Genomic DNA, 23,247 nt, shown 5'->3' with positions numbered 1-23,247 from the left:
TCACATTGCCGGGGAGCTCAACACCGCAGCAGACACACTGAGCAGGGTGTTTCTACCTCAGCACGAGTGGTCCCTCAACAGGGTTTACCTCCACCAGGTCTTCCAATCATGGGGCACACCACTCATCGACCTCTTCGCCACGGCCCACAACAAGCAGGCCCCGCTGTTCTGCTCCCGGGCCGGAGTTGGCCGTCACTCCCTGGGGGATGCTTTTCAGATACCCTGGTCCCCGGGGCTCTTTTATGCCTTCCCGCCCTTTCCACTCCTGCACAAGGTCCTCTCCAGGATAAGGGCCTTCAACACCCACTGTATCCTGATTGCCCCACGGTGGCCCCGCCAGGATTGGTTCCCGCTCTTACTCTCCCTTTCACGGGGACGTTGCCTAGCACTTCCGCCGGCCCCGGACCTATTGACCAGGGACGGGGTCAGACACCACAATGTGGCAGTTCTGAGCCTGGCTGCCTGGCTCCTGTGCGCTCCGGAGTAGGCCTCTCCTCGGAGGTTCTTAAAGTCATTCTGAATGCCCGGAAGCCATCCACCAGGCTATCCTACCAGAGGAAGTGGTCACGTTTTTCCCAATGGCTGGCCTCAAAAGGGGTCTCTCCCTTTGATTGCCCTTTGCCTGTGATTCTCGACTACCTCCTATATTTGTGCTCACAGGGTCTTGCCTTCTCCAGCATTAAGGTCCACATGGCTGCGATCTCTGCTTTTCATGAGCAGATTGATGGAAAGACCGTTTTCACTCACTGGCTTTCCAAGCAGTTCCTAAAGGGCCTGTTTAAGACCTTCCCTCCTAGGGCCCCGCCGATTCCTCAGTGGAGTCTGTCCCTGGTACTCTCCCAACTGATGCTCCGGCCCTTCGAGCCCCTATCCACCTGTCCCCTGCCCTTGCTCACACAAAAGGTGGCCTTTCTGGTGGCGGTCACGTCCTCTAGGCGTGTTGGGGAGTTGTCTGCTCTGAGGTGTGACCCTCCCTTCCTGCAGTTTTTCCCTGGTACGGTCATGCTCCACACTAGCATGGAATTTCTGCCCAAAGTGGTCTCCAAATTTCACCTACAGCAAAAGGTGGTCCTCCCTTCCTTTTTTCCAACGCCCTCATCCCCAGGGGAACGAGCACTACACACATTGGATGTAAAGCGTGCTTTATTGTTTTATTTACATCGCACCAAATGCTTCAGGAAGTCTCCTGCCCTGTTTTTATGTTACTCTGGCCCTCGCAAGGGCTCACCTGCTTCTGCCCAGTCCATCTCTCGCTGGATTGTGTCTACGATTAAACTTTGCTATCAGCATGCTGGAGTCCAGTGTCCCTTGTTGGTTACCGCTCATTCCACTCGAGCGCAAGCTGCTTCTGCTGCCTTCCTGCGAGGAGTGCCGCTCCGGGACGTCTGCCAAGCTGCGACATGGTCCACTGCAGACACTTTCATCAAACACTATTCTGTGGACGTGAATGCACGGCGTGAATCAGCTGTTGGCACGGCTGTCCTGCATTCTTTGTTCCAGTAGACACTCACACCCGCCCCCATTGGTGAGATGCTAATTATTCTCCCAATGTGGGGCTGCACAGAAGGACGAAGACGATAAACAGGGTTTCTCACCTGTAACTGTTGATCGTCGAGTCTCTTCTGTGCAGACACACATTCCCTCCCACCTACCCCGCTGTGAGTGCTTGGTTTCTGAGTTTCTCCGGCGGCTCAGGTGAACTGAGGGAATGCCGGGGACGTTCGGATATATATGCATTCAAAATTGGCGGGAACACCGGCGCGCATGCGCGGTGGATCCGAACGTCCCCTTCACATCTCTAAAAGCTAGAAAAATCTTTTCCGCGGCTGGCCTGCGCCTGCGCAGTCCCAATGTGTGTCTGCACAGAAGAGACTCGACGATCAACAGTTACAGGTGAGAAACCCTGTTTTTTTACAGGCTTTCACACGTGTTTATCAGCTTCCAGGGTTTCTGACCATGTATGCTACTTCCTCTCAGACTTTGCTATGTCTTGTTTTCTAGAGACTCAACTTGATATTACAAATATGTGAAACGTTCTCACACAAGAAGACCACCAAAATCTTGTTTATGATTGGGAGGGGGGAAAGGAACAGACTTGAATGTTAAAAGAGAGGTCTCTCTCACATTATGTCATTCCTGTCAACTTTTACTCTTGCTACTTAGATGCTTACCTTGCTTCTGAGTAGTTCTGTGGACATATATATGGAAATGATCTGATTTCTGAATAAAAACCATTTAACCAAGAACCGTTGTCTTGCTGCAATGGTCCAGGGATCTGTCTACCATATCCTGTCATCCATAGCCTGACACTTTCCTTTGAGCTGAAAACACCACCTATGGTGTTCATCAGAATCCTAGTATCACTGATAGCATGGCTAGGCCACGAAGAGTGGCTCCTTTCCCATATCCAAACGACATCTTGATTTGTGCACTTCAGAAATGCCTGTTGCCATACCATGGGGAGTTAGATCACAAGAGGTCAAAGATAGTTGAATTGCCAGAGATCCTCTAACAGGAAAACAGCCAGTGGCTGTACCTCATTCAGTCCCACAATGGTGTCCCACTCAAGGAACCAGAGAGAACAGTGATGACCATGGACATGTCTTTGGGGATGGGGATTCCACACCCAAGGAAGAATGGCATAGGTCATCTGGCTGAAGGACAAATGATCAACAGGGTAAACCTTTTGGAACTCAGAGCCATCAGGCATGGTATGGTGAACTTCATCAGGAGAGCTTTAAACTGATGCCACAAGAGGAAGGGGGTGATCAATATGGCGATTTCAATGACGAGGGGAAAACAGTGGGGACCCACCTGGGTAGGACAGGTCAAACAAAGGTACAAGGCTACAAGTGTCTGTATACCAATGCCCAAAGTACGGGTAATAAGAAAGAAGAGCTTGAGCTTCTATTGCAAACAGAGGGCTACGATATAGTAGGAATTACTGAGACTTGGTGGGATGACTGCCATGACTGGAATGTGCTAGTGGATGGGTATGAGTTATTCAAGAAAAACCGGAAGGGTAGAAGAGGAGGTGAAGTGGCATTATATGTGAGGAGAGGGCTTGATTGTCAAGAAGTTATGGAGAATGGGGCGGACAGCCCGGTGGAAAGCATGGGTAGAAATAAGGGGAGGAAGGACAAAGGGTATTCTTGTTGGAGTCTGCTACAACCCACCTGACCAACAAGAAGAAACGGATGCTGCCCTCTTTGAACAGATTGGTAGAGTATCCGGACATCAGAACCTTGTAATTATGGGTGACTTCAACTTCCCCGATGTGTGCTGGGAGACAGGCTCAGCAAAGCGTCATGAATCACACAATTTCCTGACCTGCGTGGCCGATAACTTCCTTTTTCAAAAGGTGGAGGAAGCTACAAGGGGCTCGGCCATACTAGACTTAATATTAACCAACAGGGAAGAATTGGTAGATGAGATGAAGATGGTGAGGACCTTAGGGGGAAGTGACCATGTCCTCCTTGAATTCCAGTTGCTGTGGGGAGCCAAGGAAGTTCGTAGCCAGACTCGTAGGTTAGATTTTCGTAGGGCCAACTTTGATGAACTCAGAGGCTTGATGAGAGTCATTCCGTGGGGGAGTGTGCTGGAAGGGAAAGGAGTGAGTGGTGGGCCCTTCTCAAACACGAGCTTTTGCAAACTTAAGCTCTCCCTATCCCAGCAAGACGGAAACATGGTAATGTCTCCAAGAAACTGATGTGGATGTACAGAGAGCTCCAGAATAAGCTGAGAAAAAGGAAATGTTCAGGAAATGGAGAGAAGGACAGACCTCTAAAGAGGAGTATATGAGGGTTACTAGGTACTGCAGATCAGCCATCAGAGAGGCCAAAGCTCAGTACGAGCTGGGTCTGGCCAGGAGGGCTCGGTACAATAAGAAAAACTTCTACAGATATGTGAGAAGCAAACACAAGGTAAAAGAGGCAATTGGACCACTGTTGGGAGTAGATGGGAGAAACTCTGATGCAGGACAGAGAAAAAGCAGACAGGCTTAATGACTTTTTTGCCTCTGTTTTCTCCCTGAAGAACTCAGGCACATCTAGAGATAGTAGAAAATGTGGCAGGACACCTGAGTGGCTAATTGACATTGACAGAGAGGTAGTGGAGAGGCATCTGGCTGCACTGGATGAATACAAATCCCCTGAGCCGGATGGGGTGCACCCGAGTGCTGAAAGAACTTTCTAGAGAATTTGCAGAACACCTGTCCATCATCTTCAAGGCCTCCTGGAGGACTGGGGATGTGCCACAAGATTGAAGAAGAGCGAATGTTATCCCAATCTTTAAGAAAGGGAGGAAGGATGACCCGGGAAACTACAGGCCGGTCAGTCTGACTTCTGTCAGACTGAGTGTATAGAATTAATGCTAAATATGCCAAAACGAGGAAGGTCCTAAGGGATGTACTGATTTATTTTGTAAGAAGAATTATGCAGGAACAAATTTTACAACAACATTATATCACAAAATTAACAATTGGTGGTTCCCAGATTATTGTTTTGAAAGAAATTCCTACATGATTTTTGTGTAAATGCACGGATTATAGCTTCCTGGTGGGAAAACTAAAACAGAAGAACATTCGATGGGATACCCCAGAGGGTGTGATTTTTACAATGGACAAAGATTTAGGCTAACTTGGTACATAAAGCCAGAGACTTTCTGGAAAAACAGAGAAATTTGGATGGCATTTTGACAAAAAGTTTAACAGAAGTATCAACAGGGCAACAACTGGACCAGAGCAAGGAAGAGGAGGAAGTGGGGGTTCATATTTAATTATGTTTTTTCTACCATCCCATATATATTCCTCTGAATTTTTTTCTCCCATTTTATTAACTTTAAAAATCTTATGGCATGATGGATTACAAAACTTTAACATGGAACATTAATGGGGCAAATTCAGCCCCCAAAAGGAAGAAAATATTTCACTGTTTGAAGAACCTAAATCATGATTTGTTTGCAAGAAACTCATATTAGGAAAAAAGATATAAAATTTCTGACTTAGTTCTGGGTGAAAAATTTATAGCAGCAGATACGAAAAGGAAGAATGGAATGGCTTTGTATATTAAATCACACTTAAAGCCAAAATTGATATTGAGTGATGAGCATAGAAGACATACAGGGGTCAAAAATATTGGTGGTGGGACTCTATGCTCCAACTGAGAATAAAACTGGATTTTTTTAAAAAAAAAATGGGGAATGTTTAACAGCATATGAAAATTATTGCTTGATGGGGGATTGGAACGGAGTGATTGACCTGAAGATAGATAGATGTTCTGAGAAACATATTAAGACACTCCAGGGTAAATTGCCCAAAGCTTTCTTTGATTTAATGGACAATTTGGGTTTGATTGATTTGTGGAGACAGAAAAATGGCAATGCAAGAGTATACCTTTTTTCTGAAAGACATAGATCTTTCTCAAGGATATGATTTCAACATCAAGGGACATTGCCACTAGGGTGGTTAAAATAGAGGTCCTACCCAAGACCTTCTCAGATCATAATCCTGTATCTAGACTTATAGGGGGAAATGGGGTACCTTTAGATGGAGATTAAATGAAACTGTGTTACAAAATGGATTATTAAAGACTGTAAAAATAAACCAAAAGAATTTTTAAAGTAAATCTAAATAAAGGCACAGACATGAGAATGGTCTGAGATGCAAGTAAGGCATTTATTAGAGGTTATTTAATCCAACATAATGCTCAACTGAAGAAAAATCAAGAGAAAAAGCAACGTATTTTGGAGGAGATAAAGAGCAAAGAGGAAGAACTAAAGAGAGCTCCTAGAAATACAGACATATTGCGACATATCTTACAACAACAACTATCGATGTTAATGTCAAGAGAAATCAAAATAAAATTGAATTATGCCAAACAAAGAACGTTTGAATATGCAAATAAACCAGGGAAATGGTTGGCATATAAACTGAGAAAGGAGAAAGAAAAGAGAACGATATTGAAAATACAAGAGGTGGACGATTCGGTTTCATTTTCCCGGCCATGTTGGACGCTCCTCTCCGCAGGTCCGGGAGGAAGCGCCCGAGCAGCCTGACTGGGCGGTTGACCTGCGAGGGTTAACCCCCAGGACTCCCAGTGAGGGGGTCAGGGTCTGGAGCACGCCAGGAAGAGCCCCCTGAAGTCGATGCAGGGGGTAAATTGCCCGTTTGTTCCTACGGAGGCTAGCAGATTTGTGCAGCACATCGCGTGCTGCCGGGCCATGGAGAATGGCAAAAAGCAGATTTAAGGTGAAAACCTGTAAGTAGCGAATCCCTTCTGTCATTTCAAGCGTATGCGAAGGATTGGTGGGAGTTGAAGCTAAGAAGGTTCGGATATACAACAAGATATACAAAAGACATTCTATCAATATTATGCAAATCTTTATAAGAGTTGTGACGTATCAGTGGAAAAAATAGATGAATGTATTAATAAGCAGAAATCACCTAAGATCACAGAACAACAAAGACAAATTATGAATGGACCTATAACAGTAAGAGAAGTGGGAGACGCTATAAAAAAGAATAAATTGGGGAAAGCGCTTGGACCAGATGGACTCCCAAGTAGTTATCATAAGTGTTTTGAGGATGAACTCCTCCAGCCTTTACAAAAGACGATGAACTTTATCTCAGAAGGATGTAAAATGCCGGAGATGTGGAAGGAAGCCAACATAACACTTATACCAAAAAAAAGTCAAGACCAGACATTGACAAGAAATTACAGGCCAATATCATTATTAAACAATTACTATGAGCTGTTTGCCATGATTTTGGCGGGAAGACTTAAAAGTATCCTACAGGACATTATTTATGACGACCAAAGTAGATTTTTACCTAAGAGGCAACTGAAGGACAATTGGATATTTTGGAGTGGATAAGGGTAGGTTGGTTGGTAGACAGGAAGGAAGGAAAGAAGGAAGCAGGGACGGTAAGAGAAAATATTGTGGGAAAGGGGGATACAGGGGAGAAATTAGATAATTAACACAACAGTAACTGCAATTATATACCGCTCTTCTAGACGGATTAACTGTTCTGCCCCACTCAGAGTGCTGAACAAAGTCAACGTTGTTATTATCCCCACAATACAGCTGGGGAGCTGCTGGGGCTGAGAAGTGTGGCTTGCCCAAGGCCACTTGCAGAGTTTATAGCAATAGCGGTAGTCAAACCAACAGAGTGCTGATTTGCAACCCAACCACTTAACCATTCTGTGGGTTCCTCCATTTGTTTTCTGTAATTTTCATCTCCATGTCTCATCTTAGAGGAGTGGGGCAAATGAATAAAGGGAATATGGGGGAAGTATTCTAGTATTGGATATTTTGGAGTACTTGGAAAAACATAATGAAAGACAGTTGCTTTGATCTTCCTAGATGCCAAGAAGGCCTTTGAGAATTTAAATTGGACATTTTTGTTTAAGATCTTGGAAGATACGGGTTTTGGAGACAATTTTATAAAATGGACTAAGTCCCAGACAGCATGGATAGTCATTAATGGATAGTTATCCAAACTATGTGGAATACAAAGAAATACAAGACAAGGCTGCCCATTGTCACCGTTGTTATTTATACTGGTACTTGGAGTTCTGAACAGGGGCATAAGACAAAATGAAAGAATTCAAGGTTTAAAGGTGAAACAGGAGAATTGTAAGTTAAGAGCCTTTGCGGATGATTTAGTGTTGGTTTTGGAGGACGCTTTAAAGAGAATTGAACCCTTAATGACAAGATTAAAAGAATTTGGTGTAGTGGCGGGTTTCAAGGTTAATAAACAGAAGACCGAAGTGTTAACTAAAAATAAGAAAATACAGAGCAAAACAGGGTTTAAAATTGAGAAAAAGGTAAAATACTTGGGTATTACTCTGTCAAATATGAATTGTATGTTATTCCAAAATAATTATATTAAGACTTGGAATGAAATTAAAAGGGATATGTTAAGATGGGATAAGATTCAATTATCATTGTTGGGAAGAATAGCTACAGTTAAAATGAATGTTTTACCTAGAATGTTATTCCTATTTCAGACAAAATTCCAGTATTGAAAACTGAGACACGATTTAAGCAATGTGTCAGTTCTTGGCATGGTAGTTCCCTCAACCCCTCTCCAGTGAACACGCATTAATTCCAGTAGAAAAGCTTTTATTAGGATTATTAGTAAAAGAATGTATGATTAAATGGGCACAAAATTGTGGACTTGACATATTAATGGAGCAATGGGAAAATATGTGGACAAGGGGGTTGACATTTACATTAAGCTCTAGTATTAAAGAAAAATTTTATAACATGATGTATCGTTGGTATATGACTCCTAAAAAATGGCTAGAATGTATAAGGGTGCTTCAAATGTATGTTGGAAATGTGCTAAACAAGAAGGGACATTTTTTCATATGTGGCGGACATGTAAGAAAGCAAAGAGTTTCTGGTTACAGATACAATTATCGATTCAGAAGATTTTGAAGATTAAAATCCAGTTGAAACCAGAGACTTTTTTGTTGGGAATAATGGACAGCCAGTTGGAAAAAAGCTTTGGAACTTTGTTTTTATATTTGATTACGGTAGCAAGAGTACTGTATGCACAAAAGTAGAAAACTCCAACATTGCCTACAGTGGAAGAATGGTGGATAAAAGTATTGTAGTTTGCGTCAATGGCAAAACTTCCTTCACTGATTAGGGAAAAAGTTACATTTTTGACTGAATGGAAACAGTTTATAGACTTTTTTACATGAAATGGATAATAAGGATTTGATGACATCTAGATTTATGGATTATCCATGAACAATAGAAAAAAGAGGGCTTTTATGTTTAATTTAGAATAAGTGAGATTCTGAAAATGATCTATATTTGTCGCGGAGAGAATCAGAACTCAATCTGTAGTTTAGTTTAAGGGTTTCTTTTTCTTTTTTCTTCTTTCACTTGTCTGTATTATTAGTGTGTCTTCTTTTTAGAATGTATTTTATCCTTTATTTTTGTTGTCTACAGTTTTTATGTTATTGTTTATAGTTTAAATAAAGAAAAATTATAACTGTCATTTTAAAAAATCATCCCCTAAAGCCTTTAATATTTGGCACAAATGAAGTGGTTCATTTAAAGTGGGGCAGAGCTGAATGGCATGCATCACTGCATGTTCTAATGGAGATCAGCATGGAGCATCCGAGTAGTAAACTACCTGCCCCACCTGGTGATTGTTCGGGGGGGGAGGGGCTAATAAATAATGTGAAAATGTTCTCCTGGTCCTCCCCACCCTCATTCTGATTGGCCAGATCATGTAGCCAGTGAAATGAACTCTTAAAAAAAATGAGCATCCAAGATGATACTAAGCCAACAGTAGCAAACAAGTACAGAAAAGATAAAGTTTGGGGTGATCCATTAAGAACATTCCTGGGAAGAGAAACTGCTCTTTTCACACACTAACAGGTTGCTCATAAACATTCAGTCCAGCCATACATTATTTTCATAAGGTACGTTGCTGATCTTGTCCAATGTCTTTCAGCTCTTGGCTGTTTTAGTTTCCCTACTGGAAACTGAACCACGTCTGAAGGAAACAGAAGGGTTTTTAAATTAAAGTCAGACCTTTAATTCCAGTAGAAAGAATTGTATATGGATAGGAAAGAATGTTAGAAATTATGAATTTATCATATGAGGTGAGGTTCCCTTTTAGAATTGGGTGGGGGTTATTATGTATTAGAATTTAAATATTAAACATTTAATATAATGTTAGAACAACTGACAATTAATGAAGTTCCTAATAAGATTACTGAGAAATCCAAATAGCCCATCTTCTCCATATTAATTTGCACCTCTGGGTGGTGTGGAATTTTTCTACAATACGGTTATGAAGGAAAATGTTTATTTGTAATGATTTTTGTTGTTCTAGAGCTACCTCATAAATATTATTTTGAAGAACGCCACAGAGGAACCAAGTGAAGCTGCGAGGTAAAATGTTCACAGAAATTATCGGGAAATATACATATAAAATTTTTGTTTGGAAAGATAGTCTTTGGGGATAAACAGCATAATAATGGTCTGCGCTGTTTTCAGCAGAATGCAGCCTCTGACCTGGGAAGAATGGTACAGCCAGAAAGACCTCTTGGTTGCCACACAATGGAGAGAGTTCTTTATATCTGTATTTATACCCTGCTTGTTCTCCCCAGTGAGGATACACAGCTGCTTATAATCGTGTTCTGTCCCTCTCCATTTGATCCTCACAACAGCCCTGATCTCTTTTATAAAGAGAGCATATAAGATTTCTTTTATAAAAGACCCAGCAAACTTCCATGGCACAGCGAAGGTTTGAACTGGATCTCCCCAATCCTAGTCTGACATTCTGACCACTACACCACCCTGGGCAGACCCAGGGCCTTTTTTCGGCAGGAACGCGGTAGAAAGGAGTTCTGGAACCTCTTGAAAATGGTCACATGATCTCGAGACAGAGGGGAATTTAGATTGCCCTCTGCGCCGCCAAGCAGCGCAGAGGGCAATCTAAACTCCCCTCTGTCTTGAGATCAGGGGGCGGGGCCACCAGCCATGTGACCATTTTCTCCAAGGGCAACCCACTGGGTTCCACCACCTCTTTTCCCAGAAAAAAGCTCTGGGCAGACCTAATGGGAAGTATTGGCGCCGCACTGTCAAATGCAATTGTTACACCAGAATTATATCTGAGGTTAAAATTTAACACTGGCAAGAGAGTACAGACTGGAGAAAGCTTTTCATGGATCTGAGATGGTGTGGCTGACTAAATGATATTTTTCTTGTTTTTAAAGGTGCTTAGCTCTTTGCTGTCTTGGGCTTTGGATATGTGAAGAATTAATGCAATGTACAAATCACCCTCAAGTGAAGGATGCAATAAATGTTTTAGGTGTGACACTGAAGGTACTCTTATAGCATGAATCTGTGTAGTTTGACTACATGAAAAGAGTGTTTCAGATGCTTAGAATATTAGGAAGATGCTCAAGTATATATTGAGTGAATTTTAAGGCATTTATATTGGAACACTCAGTATTTACTGAAAGCAAAAAGAGAATTAAATTACCTAGTATTAGATAAATAATTTGTTTACATTATTCCTCAGTCTCCTTTTATGTTTTCTGGGTGCTTACTTGTAAAAGAATAATAGAAAAATCATATGTATTAAATATTTCCAATAATGTCTTTGCTGCTGATATGGAAGTTATTGCCTTGAGTTTTATACATAACTGATGCATGTCTTCACCCTTGCAGTTTTTTAACAAGCAGATTGCTCAGATAGCTTGTGATGTCTTTCAACTGCTGACATCTTACTGGGAAAAACTTCACAAATATGAACCTTCTCTGCCAAGAAAAATGATTGAAGTATGTTTATCTCGTAAAATATTTTTGTATTGTAATCAGTAACCCAAAATGTTGTATTTACTTATTCACTGAAATTTTATATATTATCCAAAATATATATTCTGCACTCTGTTTTTAAACGAGTGAAATAAGAATATCCTTTGAATAAGCTTGCAAACACAGCTAATATGCTTTATCAGCATTTAGGGGAACTAGTAGCTTCTTACATAGGGAGATTGTATACTTGCACTTAACTCATGAATGCTGCCACTGTACGTAAAATTCTGTTACAGTTAATGTGAGTAGATTTGCATAATATGTTTTCAACTTCAGTATTTTCCCTTTGGTTGTAAAATTTGGGACATTCTGGCAACTTTCGTTTTTTTTTTTCTCAGGGACTAGAGAGGTGGATGAGAAAGAAAATAAGACAGGTTGTTTGGAGAGTTGGTGGACTTATTGTTTATTACCAAACAGCTTAGAGACCTCTGGACTGCATTTCTTAGTTGATTTGGGGGCATAAAACATATTCCTGTAAATTTCTCATTCAGAAATGTTTTTTGTGCAGATCATTGTTGCCACGATTGCATTTCTGTTGCCTAGTGCAGAGTATTCCTCTGTGGAAAGTGATAAGAAGGTATGTGAAAAGAAACTACCATTGGTTTAGTCATGCCATTGGAGTGGGAATTTGTCTTATTGTAAAATGTGGAGTTAATGTTGAAATAGTTTAATCCCAGCAAAGTCTGTTAGGGAGGGTTTGGGAACATGCCTGCTGACATGATATCTGTGCATGTCTGGATCTGGACTTGGCCAACCAGAGCTTTAGACAAATTGTTTTTAATAGCTGCTGAACACAAGCCCTATTCACGTGTTCCAGTGAATGCACATATGTCCTGCATATATGTGCATATGTATGGTTTAAATTACAGGTCACATGTTCAGCTGTGTATGTGTTGAATATAACATGAGAATTACTCAACACACATATAAAGAAAGAAAGAAAAAAAGTGTATACTGTACACAGATTGTAGTTCATTCATTGTAACTTGTGGACAGGACTTCTGAGAAGTGAGGGGGCATTGAATTTGTTCCTTCAACCCCTAAAGAAAGTCTCAGTGGCTCTTAATCGATCATACTCGCAGCCCAGCTTCTGAATCAGGCTTTGCAGCCGAAAAAAATATGTGTACAGAAATATGTGTATGAACATCTGTCCCCTTTTGGATCAGAGTTTGGGCATTTTTCTCAGTAGACCTAATGTATGCATCTTTCTGTTTTTAGTTTATAGTTTCATTATTACTTTGCTTATTGGATTGGTGCATGACATTGCCACTCAAAATGCTGTTGGAGCCTGTATTTACATCTGGTCTTGAAGATCAAAACTTTTCTAATGCTCCACTGCTTGATTACATCTATAGGGTAAGTGTGAAGGATCGTCTCTAAATGGGAAAGTATTTTCATAGAATCATAGAGTTGGAAGGGGCCATACAGACCATCTAGTCCAACCCCCTGCCCAGTGCAGGATCAGCCTAAAGCATCTCTGACAAGTATTCATCCAGCCTCTTCTTGAAAACTGCCAGTGAAAGAGAGCTCACCACCTCCCTAGGCAGCTGATTCCACTTTTGAACTACTCTGACCGTGAAAAAGTTTTTCCTAATATCCAGTCGGTACCTTTGTGCATGTAGTTTTAGCCCATTGCTTCGCGTCCTACCCTCTGCTGCCAACTGGAACAGCTCTTTGCCCTCCTCCAAATGACAGCCTTTCAAATATTTAAAGAGAGCAATCATGTCCCCCCTCAATCTCCTCTTCTCCAAACTAAACATTCCCAAGGCCCTCAGCCTTTCCTCGTAGGGCTCAGTCTCCAGACCCCTGATCATTCTTGTCGCTCTCCTCTGCACCCTCTCGATTGTGTCTTTTGTGTCGATTGTGATTTTATCTTGCTTCAGTGAGTATGTAAGTAAGACTTTTTTAAAAAAGGTGTTCCAAATGTCAGAGGGCATAGCTCCCTCTCAAAACTTAATGAAAAATGTTAACTTTATGGACTGCGATTCAATAGTTCCAGTGACTCAAACAAGATGTTATTGTTGGAATGGAGGTGACTCAGCGTGCCTGGACTCTGGGATAGTGGGAACGTGGGTGACATTAGCCCATCCCACACTCTGGTCCTGAACCTGCCCAGTCAACAGTGCTACAGCTGGATCCGCTGAGGCAGGGCCAGAGCAGGGGAGAACCTCGAACCATGTTTCTTTCATCTAGATATGACCTGTCCAAGGGGAAATGGCTCCCTCACTGCTGGGTAACATGTTATATAAATGACATTTTCAAGCATGTCAGTGCCAGGCCTGACTCTTTCACCTTCACCTCATGACATTACTCTGCACTTGACCGCAAAGGTCAAAGACCATTTCATACATTACAGAGTGTCACGGACTCTCCTTTTTCAATTGGAAACTCCATGGCCTGAGGCTGGAATCCCATCAAATAAGCTACATCGGGGTATGCACATTGGCCACTGTGATTGGCAGAATGAAGTCTTTGGATTAGCCAGGCACGATATGAACGCTAGAAGCCCTGGACTCCACAACACACCAATGCTTCTGGCTTGCTTCAGTTCAGGCCCAGCTTCCAATTCCAGCTCCAGAAGCCAGCTCTAGTCCCAGTGGCTGACTTTGTGCTTTCTAGGCTGGAGAACACATCTCTCTTGTCCAGCCCAGCCCTGACAACAGGGGATTAAGTGTCCCAGAGAGCTGTAGTCAGTCACTAATAAGTATACCTGTCTAATGCATGTGTTTATGAACATATAGACCCTGACTGGGATAGCCCAGGTGAGCCTGATCAGCCTTGGTTAATAATTGAATGAGAGACCTCCAGTGAAGACCAGGCAGGCAATGGCAAACCGCCAATGTTAGTTTCTTGCCATGAAAACCCCACCAGGGGTCGCCATAATCAGCTGTGACTTGAGGGCAGTCTTCTCTCCATGGACATATATTTGTCATGTTCATACTTTACATTTTTTGTAATACACCTCAAAATGTGATGTTGGGTCAAACTAGTATTCCATCTCACTCAGTGTTCTGCTGGGCTTGATGATAGCCAATCTGCCCATGTCCATTATTTTTTAAAAAATGAAAAAGTGGCTGTAAATAAATACCAGAGTGAGAACCAGGGCAGCATCCAGACATAACCTCTGAAGACAGCCTGGAGATGTTCATGATGGTTCAAGACTTAGGGGCCAAAAGAAAGAGCTGTGACAGCCTTGGTTTGGCTGGTCACTCACCTGATGAAGGACAGTGTCTTTGTGGTATTTTCTGTTATGTAGCATTTGTTTCTAATATAACTTTCTGTTTTTCTTTCAGGTTCTCCACAGTTGTGTTCATGGCTCAAGCACATATACCCAGCAAAGCCATTATCTGTTAAGCCTCGCCGACCTTTCCAGTGACAATTATGATCCATTTTTGCCACTAGGAAATGTCAGGAATTCGGAACCCCTGCAGTTTCAGTCTTCTGCAGATTTGAGTAATTTGCTCACTGTTGCTGAAGGTAAGAAAGTATTTGGAAAGCAGCAATTAACTTTAACTTTGAATCTACTTGGAGCAGTGACACTTTTAGAGCTTTTCATATGTGCAAAACCCTCTTCAATAAAGTTACTCCCTTCTAAATCCATTGAAGTCGATGGACTTTAGAAGCACTCTTAAGATAGTACTTTTATTCAACTAAACAGTTGCTGTATTTATTCAATAGCCATAGCTAATTAAGCTGTCAATGTAAGTTTTAGAAATGACACCAAAGTAGTGATAGCTCAGAGTATCTTCAAGTAGGATGATACAAATGGCTAGGTTTCGGGTTCTCCGGTCTTTATGCATTGTATCTGTGCAAGCTCTCACCTCTGAAAGTAGCATAGAATGAGGGTATGTGAATTTATCCCCACGCTTCTGAATAAACTAAGGTGCAAAATGTAAGAGTATTCAAAGCAAGAAAAGGTTTGTTTAGGGCAAACAGAAGAAAACAACATAAAATCAGACAATATGAGAAGAAAATTAAGCTACAGAAAATACATTTTCACATTTTATGTACTGATTCCTCTCAAATTGACTCCTCAGCCAAGGAATATTTTAATCATAAAATTCAACATAAAATACAATAATAATTGTATTTGGTAATAAAATTGGTGAACAAATACCCTGAGCAAAACTGGTCTCAGTATAAACAGATATTTGGTCAGTTGAGCTGCTCTGAGCAAGGAATTCCATAACTAGGGCCCTATCTGATATACTAATAGCCAAGTGGCAAAAATCTGAGAATACTTAAATTTGGAGATTGGAGCCAGATCTTCCTACAGACCTAAAAAAATGCTCCAGGTTTGCAGAAAAATCTGAAATCTAAACCAAAAAAATACATTTTTTTTTAAATGATAAAATGAGTGCCTGCAGTCTTAACTAGATGCGCTCAGTAGCTGTTACTAAGCAACCATAGCAATTCAACCGGTATTCCAGACTAGATTTATGTCAGTAAAAGGCAGGAAGAGTGACCAAGGCACTTTCCAGGGCTGTTTTGGCCTTTAAGGGAGGACTCGTTTAGGCCAGGCCTAGAAGCAACCACTGGGCGACTTGATACCACCTGACTTGCATGAGTCATCCAGGCCTGGCTGTTTGCTACTGTTCGACAGCAGCCCCTCACCACAAAAGCCAGTGTAATGTAATAGTTAGAGTTTCAGAGCAGCATCTGGGAGAACCAGATTCAAATCACCACTCTGCTGTGGAAGCTCACTATGTGACTTTGATCCAATCGCACACTCTCAGCCTAACCAGCTTCACAGGGTTGTTGTGAAGATAATATGGAGGTAAGGACAATGATGTACACTGCTTTTGAGTTCCCACTGTGGAGAAAGGCAGTATATAAATGAAGTAAATTAAGAAATATAGGTGAAGATGGGAGGTAGATAAAAGGTAAGTTGTTTAGTGGGTTTGAAGGCAAGAAGGACATAGGGAAAGGTGAGCATATGGAGGCTGCCAGGAGGAGGGAAAGAGGAAATAGCATGGGAAGGGATACAGGGAAAAGTGAAGTACCCCCTACAAGTGCTTGGAGGTTCCTCACCATGCAACTGGACCAGCTTCACTGACACCATGCAACTGGGCCATAGGGGAGAGGCTGCCGGGGAGGAGAGGAGAAGGTGGGTGTAGACAAAAATGGGTGGGAAGGAGTGAAGGAAGCAGAAAAAGGGGAAGACACTATGAGAGGTAGGGAAGGGAAAGAAAAGAAAACATGATGGGGGAGTAGAAAATGAGATCCTTCCCACAAGTCCTTGTGGGTTCCTACTTGTCATATCTAATTCAAATCTACACAATGGGGCCAGGCACAGACAAGGTGATTTTTCTACAAACTGGAGGGAAGATCCAGTTTGCAGAAAAATCTGAAATCTAAAAAGACCCATGTTTTTTTCATTTTTAAAAAACCCAAATCATAGAAGAAATGTCTGTAGCTTTAAGAGATGAATGCCATCTGAGATCTCATTAGATTGTGTTCTGAGATTTCGGTGGCCGTTGCTAGGCAACCACAACAATATTGCCAAGCTTTCCAAGCGTTGGTTTCTGTCAGTCAAAGGCTGGCAGGAAGGGAAGTTGAAGAGGGAGTAAGGGAAAAGAAGAAGAAGCAGAAGAGTCAGAGAACAGGAAATGGGGAGAAATTTATGGGGGAGGGAAGAAGACAAAGATGAAGACTGGAGTGGATAAAGGTAGATTAGTTGGTAGACAGGAAGGAAGGAAACAAGGAAGCAGGGAAGATAAGATAAAATAGTGTGGGAAAGGGGGATACAGGGGAGAAATTAGATAATTAACACAACAATAACTGCAATTATATACCGCTCTTCGAGACAGATTAGCTCTTCTGCCCCACTCAGAGCGCTGAACAAAGTCAACGTTGTTATTATCCCCACAATACAGCTGGGGAGCTGCTGGGGCTGAGAAGTGCGGCTTGCCCAAGGCCACTTGCACAGTTCATATCAGTAGTGGGAGTCGAACCAACAGAGTGCTGATTTGCAACCCAACCACTTAATCATTATGTGGGTTCCTCCATTTGTTTTCCGTAATTTGTCTCCTCTTAGAGGAGTGGGGCAAATAAATAAAGGGAATATGGGGGAAGTATTCATTTGGGGAATTAGACCTTTTAGGGCCCCACATAGAGTGGATTGCAGTAGTCTAAGGAGTAATTTATACGAGGTAAACATTAGGGCAAGTATCTTAGAATCAAAGAATCATAGGATTGGAAGGGTCCTCCAGGGTCATCTAATGCAACCCCCTGCACAATGCAGGAAATCTACATACATACCACACACCCAGTGATCCTTGCTCCATGCACAGAACATGGCAAAACACCGTCAGGATCCCAAGCCAAACTGGGCCTGGGGAAAATTGCTTCCTGAACCCACAGTGGCAATCAGCGTTACCCTGGACATGTAAGAAGGAGCCACAAGAACTAAGCACTGATGTAACCCTTCCTGCCCTCCCTCTCACGATCTGCCTAAGTTCACAGAATAAGCATTGCTGGCAGATGGCCATCTAGCCTCTGCTTAAAAACCTCCAAAGAAGGAGATCCCACCACCTCCTGAGGAAGCCTGTTCCACTGAGGGATCGCTCTAACTGTCAGGAAGTTCATCCTAATGTTTAATCGAAAACTCTTGATTTAATTTCAACCCGTTGGTTCTCGTCCGACCTTCTGGGGAAATGGAAAACAGTTCCGTGCCATCCTCTATATGACAGCTCTTCAGATACTTGAAGATGGTTATCATATCACCTCTCAGTCGTCTCCTCCCCAGGCTAAACATACCAAGCCCCTTCAACCTTTCCTCATAGGACTTGGTCTCCAGACCCCTTGCCATCTTCGTTGCCCTCCTCTGGACGTTTTCCAGCTTGTCTATATTCTTTTTAAATTGTGGTGTCCAAAACTAAATACTGTACTCTAGGGCCTATTCCAGATGGCCCTCCGCATCCCGAAACGTCGCGCATCATCGCACGGAAAATGCGAAATATCGCGTTTTCTCACGCGAGTTTTGCACGAGGTTGCGCAAAACTCGCGTGAGAAAACGCGATATTTCGCATTTTCCGCGCGATGATGCGTGACGACGCGCGATGTTTCAGGATGCGGAAGGCCGTCTGGAATCGGCCTAGGTGAGGTCTAATCAGAGCAGAGTGATAGCATCACTTCAAGTGATCTGGACACTGTACTTCTGTTGATACAGCCAAAATCTTATTTAATAACTCCAAAGAAAGCATTCACCCATTTTTAAGCAGACATTATTATTTCCCTGAAAAGCTGGAGAATTTGGCCAATCTATTCCAACCAGGTGTCTCCCTAATGGCTGCTTTGTCAAGATCAAACCACACCTTTCATGTAGTGATCGCAGGAAGCAAAGTGGTGTCACACCACTTTTTCTCTCATTACCTTGCTGGCTCAACCATGTCATTTAGTGCATGTCTTGAAGTAAGTGGACAAGCCCTTTCAAATCTTGTTTGACCACATGAACATGGAAGACAATCACAATATAATCTTGGTTTTTGTTTATTGATGTCCTAACTATTGTTAAGCATACAAAACAGTACAATAATTGTCCATTTTTAGAAGATAACAGTCTAGTTCAAAATGCATATCATTAAACAGGGCTTCACCTTTTTTGAAATGGAGAGTTACAATTTCAAAAGAATAAAACTCCATACAAAGATTACCAGACACAGTGTGTTGAATATGTTTGGTGCATGTTTCAGTGAACTTACTTTGCTGATACTTGGTTTTGTTGGTCACTTTCAGAAAGGAGGCGGAGAAGTTTGGAGTTAATACCTTTAACTGCACGGATGATTATGGCACATCTAGTAAACCATTTGGGGCATTATCCCCTCAGTGGAGGACCTGCTGTTCTTCATAGCCTTCTCAGTGAAAATCACAACAACTCTTATGTGGAATCTTCTGAATTGTCTTCGGAAGTCTTCAGAAGCCCAAACTTGCAGCTCTTTGTATTTAATGATAGTACTCTTATATCTTACCTTCAGATTCCTTCAGAAAGGGTGGTAGATGACGAAACAGCAAGAATCTTCTCAGAAGTAAGAGTAATTGTTAGGGATATTTCAGGGAAGTACTCATGGGATGGAAGGCTAATGCATGGACCATTACCTGGTTATCTTCCATGTCAAAGTAAACAAAACTCCGCTACTGCTTGGCACAATCATAAACAGAAGTTTGAGTCTCCAACAGACTTCATTCAAATATATGAAGGAGAAGATGCACTTGATAAGTTACTGACAAGGATTGGTAACAGTAGCCCTGAGTGCCTTTTACATCCTCAGCTCAGACTAAATGAGCCTTCGCCGTCACCCTGCATCATGAGCCGTGACCAAGAGAATGAGATCTTAGAAGCAATAATGCAACAGAGTTGCATAGAAAGTGAACATGGGTGCACTTTGAATCTCAGGATGAAAGTGGAAAGTCAGGCGGCACCATGGCCTGCTCAGCCCCGAGCACCCTTTCACTTGTGTAGGCTCTTGCTAAATGATTTAGGAATGAACTCCTGGGATAAAAGGTAAGCTCTCTTGGTTGATCTCTCTGACTGCTCCTATTGGGGCATCACCCTCAGAAATGATGCTATTTTTATATTTGAGAAGGAAGGTCCCTAGCAGTGGCTAGAATCATGGCCACCTAAAGACCTATTTCATTCATTCATTCTTTTCATTCATTCACCTTTCTACATCGTTCAAGGCATAAAAATGATTTTTAAAACTCCAAATTAAAACCAAGATAAAAAATCTCTACCCCCGCCCTTAAAAGATGCCTGCCCTTCACACCCCTCAAAAGATCTGGCAAACAAGCCTAGCAGTACCTCCTGAGTATCTCCAAGGAGGGGGCTCCCCTCACCTCCTCCACAAGCCCATTGCACAGAGGAGGAGCCATGACGGAAAAGACCCGGGCTCTGGTGGATGCCAGATGAACAACCCAAATTGATGGGGTAGCCAATAAACGGCTGCCTGAGAATCGTAGTTGATGCACCAGGACGTAGTTGATGCACCAGCCTTTCAAATTGACTTCAGAAGTCCAGTTGACAAGAATGGGTTGGATCCTGCATTGCCCGAGCCCTTCCTGACCCCGGAAAAGTTTATGGCTGGGATTGCAGGGCTTGTGTGCACTAAGAGCAATGCAGGTTAGGCAGTTGCAGTGGGAAGGAGGAAGACTGAATTCCTTCCTTTCTTCCACGAGTGGGCACAGCTCCACTTATGCAAGAGGCAGAAAAGGTGAGGTGGTTCCTTTCCCCCTCCCCATTGCAGCCCCTGCTGGTGCAACTGCATGTGCAAGTCCCTTGACTCTGGGAAAACATTTTCCTGGCATCAGAAAGGGCTGGGAGGAAAAGTGAGGAAGACCACACACTGGCAATTCGAGGATCCAAGCCAATATACTTTAAATACATTTTTTGTCTTTTCTTCCAGTATCAATTAAGCTAAAAGAATTCTTTGCATAAAGACGTTATTTGTAGTGTGTGTGCATTTGCATGTGTTGTTAGGAAAACTCACTTCAGCTTTAGAACTTTTTCCTAATAAGAATTGCATGGGTTTGGATAAGTATCCTTGCTGGAAAAGTAAATATTTATATGGTTGTCTTGCCTAGGAGTGTGAGAGAGAATAAAAACTCACCAAAGTGCCCCCTCTCTCCCATGGTGCTCTTCCAGTTACTGCTAGATCAGATCAGTATGAATTTCATGAGCAATCCTATATAGTTATACTCAAAACAAGTCCTGTTGAATTCAGTTGGCTTACTCCCAAGTAAGAGTGCATTGGCTTGCAGAATGAGGAACGTTTTGGAAATACGGATATTTTCTGCTGCAGGAGATGGTGCATGAGTGCTAAATAGGCATTGTCATGCTGGGAATGGCCACAAAACAGTGCAGAGTAACCTGATACCCTATGAGTGTTTAAACTGAGTTCTCTGGAGCTTACTTCTAACAAAGCAGCTCTGTCACAAATCCTGATCCCCCAAGATATCTCCCTACATGATTCTCTCGGAGGCTTGAATAAATGGTTTCTCCCCTCCTTCCTTCTCAGCCGTGGTCAACATTCTGTGCTTCTAGAGCATACTAAGATCTCATCAAACTGATCTGATGTGTCCAAGGGAGGTGTCTTTCTCTTTAGGTTAATTTACAAGATCTTACATTTCTATGTACTTGGGGGGTCCCCTGCTTGGGCTGTTGGCAACATGATTTTGCTGCTTTTGTCCATAGCAGGGGGCGGGCGGTGGGGTGGGGGGGAGCTCACTATTAGATAACAGCAGTGGCTGAGTAGATGTAGATGCAACTGGTGGAAGTTGACATACTGAGCTTTCCAAAAATGGTATTATCAAAGTTACAAGAAGTAGTATGAAAAAATTGTGATTAAAAAATGTTTAATCATTTGAGAGATTTAAAGTTGAGGCTTTTCTGCTATAACTTCTGTGTTTTCTGTATGTATCTGTAGAAAAAGTTTTCATCTATTGAAGAAAAACTCAAAACTGTTGAGAGAGCTGAAAAATTTAGACTCCAGGCAATGGTGAGTTCAGTTTACTAACTCTTTAAATGGATCTGTTTACAGAAGAAGACACTATTATTAGTTTAATACCTAGGAAAAAGAAAATACTGTACTTTTCTAAAAAAAAATTAAATGCATGTGTTTCTGTGATTAAGGAAGGTTCATATTGAACTTGGTACAGTTTGGTACCTTTCACACTCGAGGATTAACGCGCCATTTCCAAGGAGTTGTCACGATTGCAACAGATTCAGCTCGGCACATGTGCATTTCACACTATCCAAGAAGTTTCAAATTGGCATCCTGCATTTTGTTTCACACTCACTTCGAAGCCCCGGTTTTGTTGCGGGCTATGTGATCTTTGGAATTCACGTCACTCTTTTTTAAAAAAGTTTGTGCATGCATTGTTCAAATGGTAACGTGACGTTACCATTTGAAACCCCACCCCTCCCTATGCACATTAGTACTGCATCTCTCTGCTGCCATTTTTGCACCCTAACTTTTCACGTTTGAAAATAGCGCCAAAGAGTGTTGAGAGCAAATTTTCTGGCCACCATTGGTCTTACGCAGTCACGTGAACCCTGAATGAGTGGGGTGAGGTGATCTTTTTGGAGAAAATACAGACTACCCATGCTTGTTTGAATGCCATTTTAAAGCCATCATTATCATTTATATTGAGTATTAAAAATCAAAAGGGAAACGTGTCCAATGTTCAAATGTACAGAAATGCTTCTTTGTGGAACCAGAAAGCATATCTACTGGTGGTGATTTCCCGCGGCACCTTTTTCCCAAACAGCAGTAATATAAGAGCGTTGCTTCCTATCCATTGATAAAAAAGATGCACAATGCTGAAATATTTTTGTCCTTTAGAAATAAAAAAAAAATTACAGAAAAAGTGGACAGGGTGCTGAGGAAGGTGGGTTTTATTAGATCCACACAGAATAATCAGCTCAAGGGAAAGGAGAGGGCAGTGTAGAGAAGCAAACAGCTCAAATGTGATGAAGAAGCTTAAAAGGAAGCCGTGACAGCAAGATGCAGGAGCGGGGGGGGGGGGCAAGGATGAGAGCCAGAAGAGAAGAGAGGCTGAGCAGAGGCCTTGCCAGAAGGAGAGTCCCCTGTACCCTTTGCTCATTCCTAGCCTTCTGCCCTCCTTCACTCCAGGCCACAGATCATCCTCAGTTCACAAACTTGCTGGGATTTGGCAAGAGCAGCTAAGCGAAGATCAAACTCGGCTCAGCCCCATACCTCGCATTGAGCACCTCGCACACTGCAAAGCCAAAGCGCCCCCCCCCCCAGGCTGGGGCTGCCCACTAAGCCAAGCCCGCGTTCTTTGGGGACGTCGCTCAGATGGAGGCACCGGGGCACAGAGGGCGAGCGCGCGCACTTGCACCCTGCAACCCCAGCCCTGCCCGCCTCCCTCCCGCCCTGT

At 42.5% G+C, this 23,247-nt stretch overlaps 1 protein-coding gene across 4 annotated transcripts in view; it reads left to right on the top strand.

Moving 5' to 3' along the window:
* Positions 1-23,247, top strand: part of RALGAPA2 (Ral GTPase activating protein catalytic subunit alpha 2) — a 236,345-nt gene that overhangs the window by 122,630 nt on the left and 90,468 nt on the right. For all 4 annotated transcript variants that reach the window (XM_054984495.1, XM_054984499.1, XM_054984496.1 and 1 more), the window contains 8 exons: positions 9,860-9,918; positions 10,746-10,854; positions 11,203-11,313; positions 11,858-11,926; positions 12,568-12,705; positions 14,643-14,826; positions 19,087-19,852; positions 21,771-21,842. In XM_054984495.1, the coding sequence (XP_054840470.1) occupies positions 9,860-9,918; positions 10,746-10,854; positions 11,203-11,313; positions 11,858-11,926; positions 12,568-12,705; positions 14,643-14,826; positions 19,087-19,852; positions 21,771-21,842 (1,508 nt within the window). The remainder of the gene's footprint in view (positions 1-9,859; positions 9,919-10,745; positions 10,855-11,202; positions 11,314-11,857; positions 11,927-12,567; positions 12,706-14,642; positions 14,827-19,086; positions 19,853-21,770; positions 21,843-23,247) is intronic.

The sequence above is a fragment of the Eublepharis macularius genome, chromosome 7, assembly GCF_028583425.1.
Source record: "Eublepharis macularius isolate TG4126 chromosome 7, MPM_Emac_v1.0, whole genome shotgun sequence".
Lineage (NCBI taxonomy): Eukaryota > Metazoa > Chordata > Lepidosauria > Squamata > Eublepharidae > Eublepharis > Eublepharis macularius.
Note: the sequence above shows the minus strand (reverse complement) of the source record. Positions and strands in the feature narration are given on the sequence as shown.